We start from the raw sequence: 13082 nt of genomic DNA, 5'->3' as shown, positions 1-13082 counted from the left end.
CAGAAGAAAAGCGAGGAAGGAGAAACTTAACTTACTCTGTGCCGCTCTCCACCATCTGCACAAGGAGGGTGATGCCATCCAGGTTAATGAACTCTTGGGCGAAGGTGATGTCTCTGGAAGAGTTGGCTAGTTCCTTCAGAGCATCCAGCTTCATGTCCAGACTGGTGGACTGGACGCGCTCATACAGCTGCATAGCCATCTGGGCCTGGGAGCACAGCCAGCAGAGGCAGACACACAGGGATTACAGACACATATACACACAATGAGGTCATTACCAGGCTGAACAGCTGATATCTAACAGATTTTACATTCTAAACAGACTCTAAGCTCAAATATTATACCTTCATTTCACTATTGTAAATCTCTGTGCATAAAAGCTAAGGCAACCACAACTGACGGCCCGTGAACTCCCTCGGGTGGTACTGCATTACATACCGACATGCTTCTGTGATGGATATCACCATGAGATTGAAAATGTGGAAATAATGGAGGTTATGTTCTCCGAGTCAACAAAGAAAAGGACCATTGAGATTGTTACCAGCATAAAGTTCAAAAGTCAGGGTCATTCACAGCATGGGGGGTGTATTAGTGCCCATGGCATGGGTAACTTCTAACCATTAACCATAAACGCTGAAAGATATAGACAGGCTTTGGAGCAACTGCCTTCTAGACAACATCTTTTTTGGGGACATCTATACATTCAATATGGCAATGCCAAGTCACATTCTGCATGAGTTACAACAGCACTGCTGTGCAATCACAGAGTGTGCGGGTGCTAGATTGGCCTGCCTGCAGTCCAGAACTGTCTCATATTGACAATGTGGTGTATTGTAAAGGGCAAAGCACAACAAGTCCCCATATGGTTGCACAGCTATAGACTTGTATAACGGAAGGCAAAAACATTTGTAATTTAAAAGTAGTTATAATATTATTAATTCATTACGTCAACAAATTCCAAACTTCTGAATGGCAGAGTAAGTACCACATTTCTCATTCACACTGACCCATTTGGCCTACGTTTGCTTGCAAGGCAAGCACTTTCTTCATTTCTTTCTACTTGCACCTCTAACAAAGCAGGCATTTCAGCAGAAGGATGCATTTCATAATGAAGCGCCAACGCCAACAAAGGGCTGGCATGCAGAGAATCCTCTGAGCTTTCACTGCTCGGCTGCCAGTAAAGCGACAGGGTGAGAAAAGCTGCAGCTGGCCAAAGCTTCTATCTCGAGCCGTCATGCAAGAATCCCTCGCAGCTGCTGACACTTTAGGAAGCTTCAGCAGCCTAAGCTATCAGCATCCCCATCACATCTGGGGGATTAGCGGAGCAGAGCGGGAATGGGTGGCGCAAATGGGATAAAGACAGGTCTCTCAGGCTGGCGGTGCCCTCATAAACACCACCTGAGACAAGAATTTAAAAAAACCTTCTAAAGCTGTTACTCACAGGAGAGGTGGTCAGCCGCAGAATAGAGCCATTTTTGATGTTGTTGCGGTTCTGTGGAGAGGAATTATTATTCAGACAGGGCTTTCCTCAACAAAATAAATCGTCACTTTCACAAAGCAGCAAATTTAGCGAGACATGTAATCGTCATCAAACCTTTTCTGTGATGTAGAAGTTAGTGGAGTCAGCATTCTGCAGAGCATAAGTTTCATGGTTCGGCAGCTGCCACCTGGAGAGCAGAGATTGAGGAAACAACACAGTTGCACTTTAAATGCGCGATGATTTGTAGTGATGCACACTGTTATGGAATGGCAAAACGAAAACCAGTCAAGCAAAAGCAGACTTAAAAAGCTTGTAAATTCCAATTCCTCACCCATCGCAGACTTCTTTAATGATAGCAGAGAGTGGCTTTTTCTGTGGAGAACAGAAATGGAAAATGTAAATGGTAAACATTACATTAACATAATAATAGAAGCATATTAAATCTATGTTTCCCTCTACTGCAATAAGGGCAAACACAGAAGCTGAGTTTAATACATATAGCATGCATTAACACACCATAACACTATGAAAGTGACTGCCAGGCAGAAAAACAAGTTTATACAATTATACCAAATGTAGTGCACTGGAACTACAAAGCTAATGCAGCTATGAAGTAATGGAACAAAATGGAGAGAAATAGCCACACTAAACTACTAAAGTAAGTAAGTAAGCAAACTTTATTTATATAGCACTTCTCCAAACCAAGATCACATCATGAATAAAGTATTGAATCAAATAAGAGAAAAAAACACAATAAAAAGAGGGGAAAAAAAAACTAAAAATACCTAACAGACACACAAAAAAAACAAGAACACAAGAAAGAACAGGCTACATATGATCAGAACTCGTAAGAGAATATAAATGGGTCCTAAGCCATCTCTTAAAAGTGGCCGTTGATGTCAGAGAAAGTAATATCAGCAAAAAGAATGTTCCAAAGTTTAGCGGCTACCCCTTTTTAAGTTAACAATTCACAAATATATTCAGGGGTTTCACCATGCAAGAGAGCACCACTAATTTAAAGATAAGTACACTCCCTACATCTTGTAAGATGATAGGTCAGCTAAAAATTTACAAAATTTCCTCTTTATCCCAAATTGTATTCAAGGTCAAAAGGTCAGTGTGTACAAAATATGGCATATCTCCTTTTGAGTTCCAAGTTATTATAAATAGAGGCCATACTAAAACTCTGCTCATCATCTGCTGAAAGGCCTACACTGGCTCTGTAAGGCACAAGTGCTTGGACCCCTATAATCACCACTAACGATTTGCAGACCATCACTCAGCTCTCACAGGGAGTACAAAAGTACACAGAAATTGACATGTTCTACATCAATTTCAGACAAAAACAGAGTGGTGCCATTGCAAACAATGATAATTTACACACAGCAGTACCCACACACACAGAACCTACCGCTCTAAAGCTACTGAAGAAGGATAACATGAAAATCAAACCAACTGTTCAATAAACGTCTGTTGCATAAAGGTTCCATTTATCAGTACCATAAAGGCAAAGGTTCCAGTAATTTTAAGTAAGTTAATGTTATCCAGCAGCACTCCTGAAACTCGTTCAATCCACACGATTCACTTAAGTGGCATATTCACTATTCAAAACCACGAATTTCACTGAAAGGTGACAGGTTTGTGTATCAGTCAGTGACATGCTTGGAGGTGGTGAGTGACTGGGGGGCCCTTAAGGGGCCAATCAACCTTCTTCTGGGGCCAGTGCCCCACCCATAGATCTGACCCTGCGTTTTGTTTGACATAGCCAGGCCAGCTCAAAAATATTTTAAGACTGCAACCGCAGATATACAAAAAAAATAATAACTCAAAGTAGTTTACTTGAGTATTTTTTTTCAGTAAACATCTTACTCTTACTTCAGTGATTGCCTTTATTAGAACTTTTACTTGTGGTCAAGTAAATTATCACAACAGTAGCAGGGCTAAGTAGGGAATTTCAGTACTCTTTCCAGCCCTGCTTATAGTGTGCGTGTGGTAATTATATCCAAGTGTGGTCAGGTCAGTGGCAGTTAGCATTAGGTCTGCGCACTCTCTCCACAGCTAGCAAGAAAGATTATTCTATTTCTCTAGCAGTGCCCTAGTGATCTCATCTGTGACAGTGGCTGTGGGTCAACCCAGTCTTCACACACACACACACACACAGAGCTTTCTCCTCCTCAGCACTGCAATCCCCTCAAGCCCCTCAGCTTGATACCAGAACAGAGCTACGAAACCCACCAAACTCCCTCAATCCATGCTATCACATCCCTGCTGAACTCATTTTGATATCTATCGAGATCATGCTTGCATGTGGAGCCCAAAGGCAAAAGATATTTAAGCAAACAGGAGGGAAAAAGGGAGAGAAAGCACCTAAGAGCATGTTTGAATAAGAGCGCACTTCAGTGCTGATTTATGCAGGCTTATTCTCGGTGGACTCCACAGATTCTTTAGCACATTCTAGCAGTGACTCACTCAGGCATATGCTGCAGGCTTAGTGCTGCCACATGGACCCACACTGACACTGGATTAAGAGCAAACCAGGGCTTTTTTTACTCCTAGGTTTACAGTAGACATGCACGAATGCCCCCCAGACCAGAACACAATGCTCACACAGATGTGTGCAATCTGCAAAGATGTTACCAATTATAAAACGACAATGTAGTAGGTATGGTAAGGAGCATTTAAGGTGACTAAAGCAGTGCATCTTGGGCGCCACTCCAGCTAGATTAGTTTTACCTGGGCAGGTCCTGAGATCTGTCATTTTAATCTAGTATATAATCTAGTGTGCATAGCTTCCTTAGTAATATTAGGCCTGTTCAAATTGACCTCACTATAATTTAAAAGAATGGTTTGATGAGTGCACATTTTTGCACCTACGCCAGATGTAGTCCATCAGCCGAGACAGAAAGTGATGCTTTAGTTTATCACTGTGATGCTAGCATTGCTAATAATAGAAGTCAATAGTCACCCTAATCTTTTTTTTAATTCATGCTTAAAAGTGCTGTGTAAAGTTGCTTCTTGCTGCATTCAGTGGAAGTCATACTGTACCTTAAACCACACTGCAACCTTAAGGAAGACTTGGCTCTGGTTTGAACATGTTGAGAGAAGTTCTAGTGATGTGTTTACAGAAAAAAATATGGGTGAATACTGACATTTAGTGTTTGTTAGCAACACTGGCATTGTCTCTCTATCACTAAACAAAAGAAGAAACATTTGCACACTTGGAAAGAAACATTTAAACATCTCGACTGATCCTCTACATCTGGAGCAAGTAGAAAAATTTAAGTTAGATTTCTTGCTAAACCAATCTGGGGAAATTATAGTGGTACTTTATTCTGTATGAATCAGCCAGTCAAATCCTTTACAAATTACATCACAAATTACCTCCCCCACCCCACCCCCCCCGGTAAAATACTTCTTTAGTGATCCAATGTCACAGCATAACGCTCCTGAAGTTGTGACACTGTAGGACAAGACAGCAGGGATCTCAATGACTGTGGAAATATTTACTGCACTATAGCTGCAAACCGTGACCGCACAACAGTTCACAGCAAGAACCGTGTGACATTTCACGTTTGGCTTGACAATGCAACCAGCAGGTTCACAGCTATTATTAAACATGGCAGGCCTGTGGGCTTTACCCAGCGCAGAGCCTCAACACGTGACCGCCTGTATCAAAACCGCATGTTCTACTAATACACCTAAAGGCAGTGCTGACCCTACATCAGGATCATTCTGTTACACTCTATTTACACACATATGCTACCAGTAACATACACCCTTAAACACTGACCTGGTCTATTTCCATTAGTTTGGGGAAGGCCCCAGGCCACTCAATGGCCACCTTCAGGATGTCCGCTGGTGGTGGCATGGCTGCAGCACTAGGGGATGTAGCCTCACTGCTCCCTGGCTCTCATTCAAACCTGTAAAAGGAGACACAAATACAGAGGGTCAAAATATAACCCAAAATTCATCCAAAGAAAATCTTTTAAAAATCCTTTTTTTTTTTAACAAAACAATAACTCTTCAGAAGAAGAAAAAAAGCAAATTTAACATCTCTTAATTTAACTTAACTATAAACTTGCTTTTAAAATTTTTAATGGGTCCATTTGTCATAAAATGTTCACAAAATCTAAAGGGCAGTGGCTGTTTTCATATGGTATAATAGCAACAATATGATACTGCTGCAGAGGCTAAAAGGGCCAAGCACTAGCAAACGTGAAGCCCTGTGGTAAGAGGCAGATTCTGTAGTCCTCCCAATTACAACAAATGCACACAAAATATAGCCAATATCAACAAAGCCAACACCATGCTAACATGCATATATTTACAGTAAAAAGATATGGATCTCATCATTGCAAACCCACATAAAAAGCAGAACTTCCTGCCACAGTTAACTAAAGCTAATCATAGGGCCTGGGTAGCACGTACATAAAATATTAGAAGCTAGTGAAAGTGAAGCAATGAATTTGGTAAGCCTTGCAGACCAACAAGTATATAATACTGGAAATATAAAAAGGTATGTGCCGACATATACCTTCATATAAGGCTCTGGCAATACAGTTGCACTTACATGCTACATAATTACAGTTCAAACTCCATTCCTAATAATCTAAGTACAGTAAACAATGAAGACTCTCAGAGAACAGCTAAAAAAAGCCTGATAAACAGAATCCCCCAAAGCTGTGTGTGAATTATTCAGCACTCCAGGCAGGCTGGATAGTGAGAATCATCTCCTTCTGTGTGTATGAACCTCTTTACATTTTTAATCCTGCTTTCATAATGCAAGGGATGATTCCTCTGGTGAAAACAAGAACATTCCCGGTCAGTGTAGTGGGCATCAATGCAGTCTATTCAAATACGCCGTCGTGTCACTCGCCTGCCATGACTCATCCCATAATAATCTCCACAGACATCACCCAGGGCCTGTTGCCATGGTGGCTGTTGCATCATTAGCTGCATCTATCATTGCAGGGTGGTGTTTTGGGTAATGTTTAAGCTGCTTCTCGATGGAACTGTGCAGATAAACAGCACAACTTCTTTCAGTCGTGTTTTCATCCCAGTTGCTCAAAGAACAGCTCTGTGAAAACCTGGTGTTCACTCTGATTTAAGACTCATGGCCGTGTCCAACAGGGGAGCAGCGAGCACTCCTTTCAGATTAGCCTGCTTGTCTCCTGCCTCTCTTTACTTTCCTCTAAACTCACTCAGAGATGCCTGTTTTTCTGAGCTCTTTGAAGGGCCTGAGAAACAGAAAAACGCAGCAATCAGAAATACACAGACATTGTCCACAGGAGCACAAGCTGCCCTTTCTTCCCTCCGCCCAGCGGCGGCCAAAGAGCCTCTACCCCCCACACCTCACTCTTCAGAGCGCATACGAAACGAGGCTGGGAATAACATTAGCCTCCTCAGATGGCACTGACCTTCTTCACATGCAGATGTACACAGGGCCCTCCTGGGCACAGGCTGGAATAAACGAGGCAGCAAATTGCAGTACTGTGTGCGTGTGTGTCTCAATATGAGCACAAGCAATCAGTTGCCATAAGGAATTATGCAGTCTGCCCCACTGACACCACTGTGCATCACTGCTGCATGCATAGAGTATTAAGGCAAAGAAAAATGGAAGTCAACTGCTAAATGGACCTGAAAATTATGTTGCTAATCCGAACAACGAACAACAATGCTGAACAACAATGTCAGTATGAGTGTGTAATATATATCAGCAGTCAATGTATTAATCACTTATACACAGGAAAATTAAAGGGGAAATCTACCAATTTTTCAACATTTCTGCATAATTGAAGGGTCAAGATGTAAACAGTCATTTACAGTGGTTTGATGTGAAATTCTCTATTTTTTTAAAAAATTACAAAGTCAGAATTGTTCATAGTGGTAGTGATAGGAACCAGATGTCCAACGCATGCAATGCCTCTAAAAAAACCTCAGAGAAAGTTATTAAGTCAAATAATTATGAATCCACTGCCTTTTACATCCATTCATGGTGATGAGGTACATGCAGGGCAAAACAGTCCCCAAACAGAACATTTATCACTACTTTACCATTATCAGAATTACAGATACAAACTCAGAAGACACATATAGGTTCACTGGTCATTCTGGATAGTAAATAAAATGACTATTAGATTTGTGGCCATTACAGTCCATTGTTCCTACCATCACCAAGATTCTCTACAATAAATCATTTTACATCAAACAGCTGTGAATTATGTTTACATCTCAATGATTTATGTAGAAATTTTTTAAAATAAGTAGAATTCTATTTCAAATGTTTTCTATCTGATAATGGAATAACAGTTAGAAATTCTAGCTGAAACTTGGCTCCTTCTTTTCACCTATAGCACCCTCAGTAATTTCTGATGTATTACTGATCTTTTTCTCCATCAACCTCTAGCACACTTATATCTTCTTTTTCTTCTGGTTCTCTGTCCCTCTTTTTAACCTTAATAGTCTCAGTGATCATTCTTCATTCTACAGCAGCACCTCTGGAACTAGAACATAACATGCTTCTCCCTACACCACTCTCGTATCTCTTATCTGATTTATCATAGCTTTACTTGGGTCCCTTTTGTCTTTTCTCCTACTTGTGTTCCCATGGTCCCTTTGTAGTCCCGTTTCTTCAGCTTTGATTGATTGATTGATGTCTTAAACGTTTACTTAGATAAGCTAAATATGTGCAGTGACTCATGTCTGCTTTAACTATACAATGCAATCTTCATAGTTTTAACTTAAATATTATTATCCCACATTGTTATTCCAACACTCTGGCACATCCCTAGTTGTCTGTTATCATATAGACGCTTTCTCCAGTAGGCTGGTTCATCATGAATTCGCAGACTTTGGCAGTAAGAAACCGAAGCAGGGCTGAGTTTCACTGAATCTGAGAACAGGAGGCAAAGGGATAGATCTGAAACCTTGTGGTTATTGATTCCCCCTTTTCCCGGACACTGACTCAGTGAAACTCCCCAAACAGCAGACGGACAAAGCTCTTAAGCTGCCATAGGAGACAGACTGGTGGATGGCAGAGAGCACGGAGCGGGTGTGTTTTGTTTTTTTTGGGGGGGGGCACAAACCAAGTTGTGTGCAAGCTAACCAAGCTCCATGTGATATTCTCTCTGTAATCTTTCTCATAAAGGCTCTGGGGGAAAGACCACAGAAAACATCCCCCTTCTGTTTTTCAGAGCTGACTGCACTGTCTGCTTTCTTGCACTGATGACGCAAAAGCAGGGCCAGGGAGTATGCCACTGTCACTGTTAGTCACATCTCTCATGGCCAAATCCTTGAACCCGCAAACATACAGAGCCCACAAATCCTGACAGAATCAGAAGACAGCTGAGAGGAAGAATGCACCAATACAACTTTTTCTCTCACAATAACAATTCTCAGGGCATTGGCCAACAGCAAGTACTGACCCGATACTGGTGCTCTGTTTGCTTGCTTCTTAGCAGATAAGCACATAAATATACATTAGGACCTAAAGTACCATAAAATGTACCTAATATATCATAAATCATACAAAATATTTGGCGCAAGGCCATAGAAGAACCACTTTTGGCTCCGTAAAGAATATTTCCCTGGATGGTTCTTTTAAACAAGACGCATGAGCATGTAGCACTTTTTAGATCTTACAGAATCCCACATGATGCAAACGTTCTAAAACTAATTAAAAGGGTTTTCCTAGAACCAATTATCAAAGGCAAAAATCATTTAGGAATCTTTACTATTTTGGCCTTTACTATTATTCAAGAGACAGTTATGAACCAAAATACTTTTTAAAATTGAAAATTATATTTTCTGGGAGACTTAAAATTGCTCAGATGTTTACAATTATTTGTTACAATTTTAAAAAGACAATGACTATAAAATAATATTGAATGTGGATCAGTCTGGACTGGCCTTTATCTGACCTGTTTATAGGAATAAAATACAAAATTTTCCACTTACCCCTAATACAGTCCATTCGCACAGGCCAAATTTTCTTTAGTTTAGCATTGGAGCTGCAAGACTAACATTGCTACCCAACAGTCAACAGATGCCCTAATCCTCTACCTTTACATTTATGCATCAGGCAGGTACAATTATCTAAAGGCTTTTATAATTTAACCATATTACAAAGGTAGGTTAAGTTCTGTTACCTTTTAGAGGTCAAAGTCAGTCATACAGTGTCCTAAACCTAATCAACAAGTGTGCACATCAGTAATGAAGACCTCGATGAGGGTTTTGAGGCTGTGTTAATGGAAAAGATTTGGGTGACTATTGACTTATGGTGTTTGTTCACAATATTAGCATCATAGCTCCAGCACTAAGCTAAATAAGCAAAATTTGAACACAAAACATGTTTTAGATGATCAACTACACATGTAATACATGGTAAAATGTGTATATATTTTTCCCCAAACTTTTCCTTTAACCTGGTCAGCACTGGTGCTCATACTGATCCATTATATTAATACGCATATAAGTGCATCATTAGCAGGCAGTGGGTGTCACTCTGTCCTTTGGTCTTCTATCATTTTCTTTCTCCAACAATCATAATCGCTCCCTCGCTTTCAAAATATTTCCCTTTCGCAGGGTTGGGTGTCTTTTTCCCTTCAAGATCCGAGAAACCAAACAGGCACTGAGCTATTGTGCCATTCCAGGAAAAGTTGTTGCATACCACACGGACTGTTGACAGAACATGGCTAAGGAAAATACCATGGATGTGGGCAACAACCGCACAGCACTGTCTGATGGGAGAGATTTTTGAGATCAAGCTGACAACTCTGTAGTGTGCCTTCATAAACACAGTTCAAGTGTTTTACAGTTCTAGTCTTGAGGGACATAGCTTTGTCACATCTGGTTCATGTGGATTTATTTATTTTTTTTTTAAAATCTGTCACTGGACTTACTCTGCCCTAAAAATGCTTTCACTTCCAGCACGCACACAACCCTCATTCAATTCCTAGCAATCGTCACATCATCTGTGTGTCAAACAAGATTGTATTTCATTTTAATCCTGGCAAGTTTCTTTAAACAATAATTGTATGCTCGTAAAGCGCATTTAATTTAAAGTGATAGTTTGGTGAAAACTCAAACTTTTTTACTTACCCCAGATGTAGTCAATCAACCAAGACATGTTTAGTATCCAGTTTGTTTCTTTAGTTTTGGCTGGTCAACTTCATTGGGGCAAATTAGATTTTTCGCTGAACTATCAATTTAAGACTCTTATAACATTAACCGCATACACCAAAACCCACACAGCTGGGGTAGTACTGATAAACTAAATCTTTGGATGAAAGCACCGTCTTTAGCTCTAGCACTGGTGGTCCTCCGCACTTTTTAGTTTTAAATTTTCCCTCATCTGGACCACATCACCCCATGGAGTGTTTAAATAAGGATGGGAATCCAAACCGAGACTGAAACCCAGGTCCTTTCCCTGAAATGGAGGCAGGTTGGTTGACACACAGAAAGAAGGGATTTGATTTCTTCATGGAGTAGACAGGATTTTATGGCGAAGTTCGAGCTCAGTAATTCAGACAGGCAGTACATGCAATCCCTCTCTCCGGAGAAAACTGGGGACACACAACACTGGCAGCTCAGACACAGCAAAGCACTTCCACCCAGCTGGCACTGTGCACTCCAAGAACTGTTTGTACATTCTGGCCCTTTTGTGCTGATATAAGTTCCCCCAAAATAATTTTAGCATTAACTGTTAGTGGGGAAAAATGCTGCTCTAAGGTCAGTCACAGTAATAGAAAAGGGACAACTGCTGTTCACATACAGCACAGTATACTATATATTTACATATTCTTATATTTATTATACTTTTATAATGTAATCATTATTTCAAAACGCAATAATTCCAATAACCATGTAAGACACTTTTATGAAACCATGCACACAAGCGTTTGTTCATCAAGTTAAACGTTAGTTTATCAATAGCAGCACATGGCTGCCAGTTCTGCACACTAGAATCTTTGGAGATTAGTAGGGCTGTCGAATCTCCATTCTTAACTGGCTGATTCAAGGCAACAATCAGTTTTAACTAAAGACGTGCTGACCTGCACATCACTGACATGTTCAAACAACAGCAGCAATCAGTTTAGGGTTGCCAGACTGGGCAAGTTTAGCATGTCATGCTACCTGCATAAAAAAAAAGTTTATCAGTAGTGTTTTTGATTATCTTGTAGCATTTCAATTAAATTTGCATAATAAAAATACATAGAACTGCATATAAATAGCAAAGCAAATTTTCTATTATTATTATTTTTTTTACAAATATAATAATAATAATAATAATATAATAATAATAATAATAATAATAATAATAATCTGAAGAAGAAGAATCCCGTTTAGTCATTAAAATGAAACATATAATCAAGGTTTTTTTTAACTCTGATAGAATAGTAGAACATTTTAGACATTTGAGCGAATATCTAGGGGGAAAATTAAAAAAGACTGACATACTTGGCAAGTAAATCTGATTCTGATTTTTCTTATAGTATATTTGTGATAACAATTAAAAAATAGACAGACAGACAGACAGACAGACAATCAGCTTTTCTTATAGAATATTTAAGATAACATTCCACAGAAATATTCGACAGCCTGAGCCCTAATGAGACATTTATAAGCACATTTTTAGTAGATTTTAACAACACAAGCATAACATCCAGAACTATTCAATTAAGGTCTCAAATATCATGATAGGACATCTTCTCATCAGTCCGCCTATACAAAGAACTGAACCTAATGCCAGCACTTCACAGCATAAATTATCAACTGACACTTAGATGTGGACAGGAAAAAAAAGGTTTCCTGCTCAAATCTCAGTCACAGAAGGCATTGATGTCATTGGATCTCTTTCCCAATACTGCCAACAAACGGTCTTTACCATGTTGCTTTAGTGTCGAGTTCTAAACTTCAAAAGAACTCAATACCACCTAACCAGACAGCTGCAGTGTATCAAACGTGACCGGTGTCCGGTCCCCAAACAGAGTGAGTAAATGAGTCCTGTTCAGCTCTCTCTCTGACTGGCCTTCTGTGTGTGCACCTGGGGGGTTGGCCATTGCTCACATCCTATATGGATTTCAAAAGAGCCTTTAGGCGATGCATCTGACACCTCCACAAAGAGACGGCGGTAAGCACGGCCACAAAGGACCAGCAGCCTTTATCTCTGCTGGGAAACAAAGGCCCAGGACACGAGCACTGAGTTATTACTACACTGTCTCTCCCCCATTTCTCTCTCTCCCTCACACACCTGCAGGGATGATGTAGAACACACACCTAAAAAAGGCTTCTGAAAGACAGTGTTCGATATTCTCTCATACATACATGCATTAGCCACCCTCCTCTTCCCTTAGACAGGGAGCTTGTTAAAAAGTATGAGTTTTCAAGGTTAAAAGGGGAGCTTTTGTACCCACATCCCTTATACTAATCTCTGTGTGACAAAACAATGAGTGATACACAGCAGGAGAAAACATTGGCCCAGGGCACTGTGGAGACTTTTAGCACAAAAAAAACATTGTAGAAGCCATTTTGAGCTCAGCAGGTTATGCAATTTGAAGCAAAATGAGTCCACAGTGAAAAACATAAAAATTAAATATTAAATTCT

The 13082-nt window shown here is 40.1% G+C and overlaps 1 protein-coding gene across 3 annotated transcripts in view; it reads right to left on the bottom strand.

Annotated features, from left to right (window-relative positions):
- elmo1 (engulfment and cell motility 1 (ced-12 homolog, C. elegans)) overlaps positions 1 to 13082 on the bottom strand; it is a 103134-nt gene that overhangs the window by 68240 nt on the left and 21812 nt on the right. For all 3 annotated transcript variants that reach the window (XM_036566424.1, XM_036566425.1, XM_036566423.1), the window contains exons 2-6: positions 5268 to 5397; positions 1809 to 1849; positions 1592 to 1664; positions 1439 to 1489; positions 36 to 205 (exon numbers count right to left, since the gene is read on the bottom strand). In XM_036566424.1, the coding sequence (XP_036422317.1) occupies positions 36 to 205; positions 1439 to 1489; positions 1592 to 1664; positions 1809 to 1849; positions 5268 to 5345 (413 nt within the window). In that variant the 5' untranslated portion in view covers positions 5346 to 5397. The remainder of the gene's footprint in view (positions 1 to 35; positions 206 to 1438; positions 1490 to 1591; positions 1665 to 1808; positions 1850 to 5267; positions 5398 to 13082) is intronic.

The sequence above is a fragment of the Colossoma macropomum genome, unplaced genomic scaffold (assembly GCF_904425465.1).
Source record: "Colossoma macropomum unplaced genomic scaffold, Colossoma_macropomum, whole genome shotgun sequence".
NCBI classification, from domain to species: domain Eukaryota; kingdom Metazoa; phylum Chordata; class Actinopteri; order Characiformes; family Serrasalmidae; genus Colossoma; species Colossoma macropomum.
This window is presented reverse-complemented; position numbering and strand designations above follow the sequence as displayed.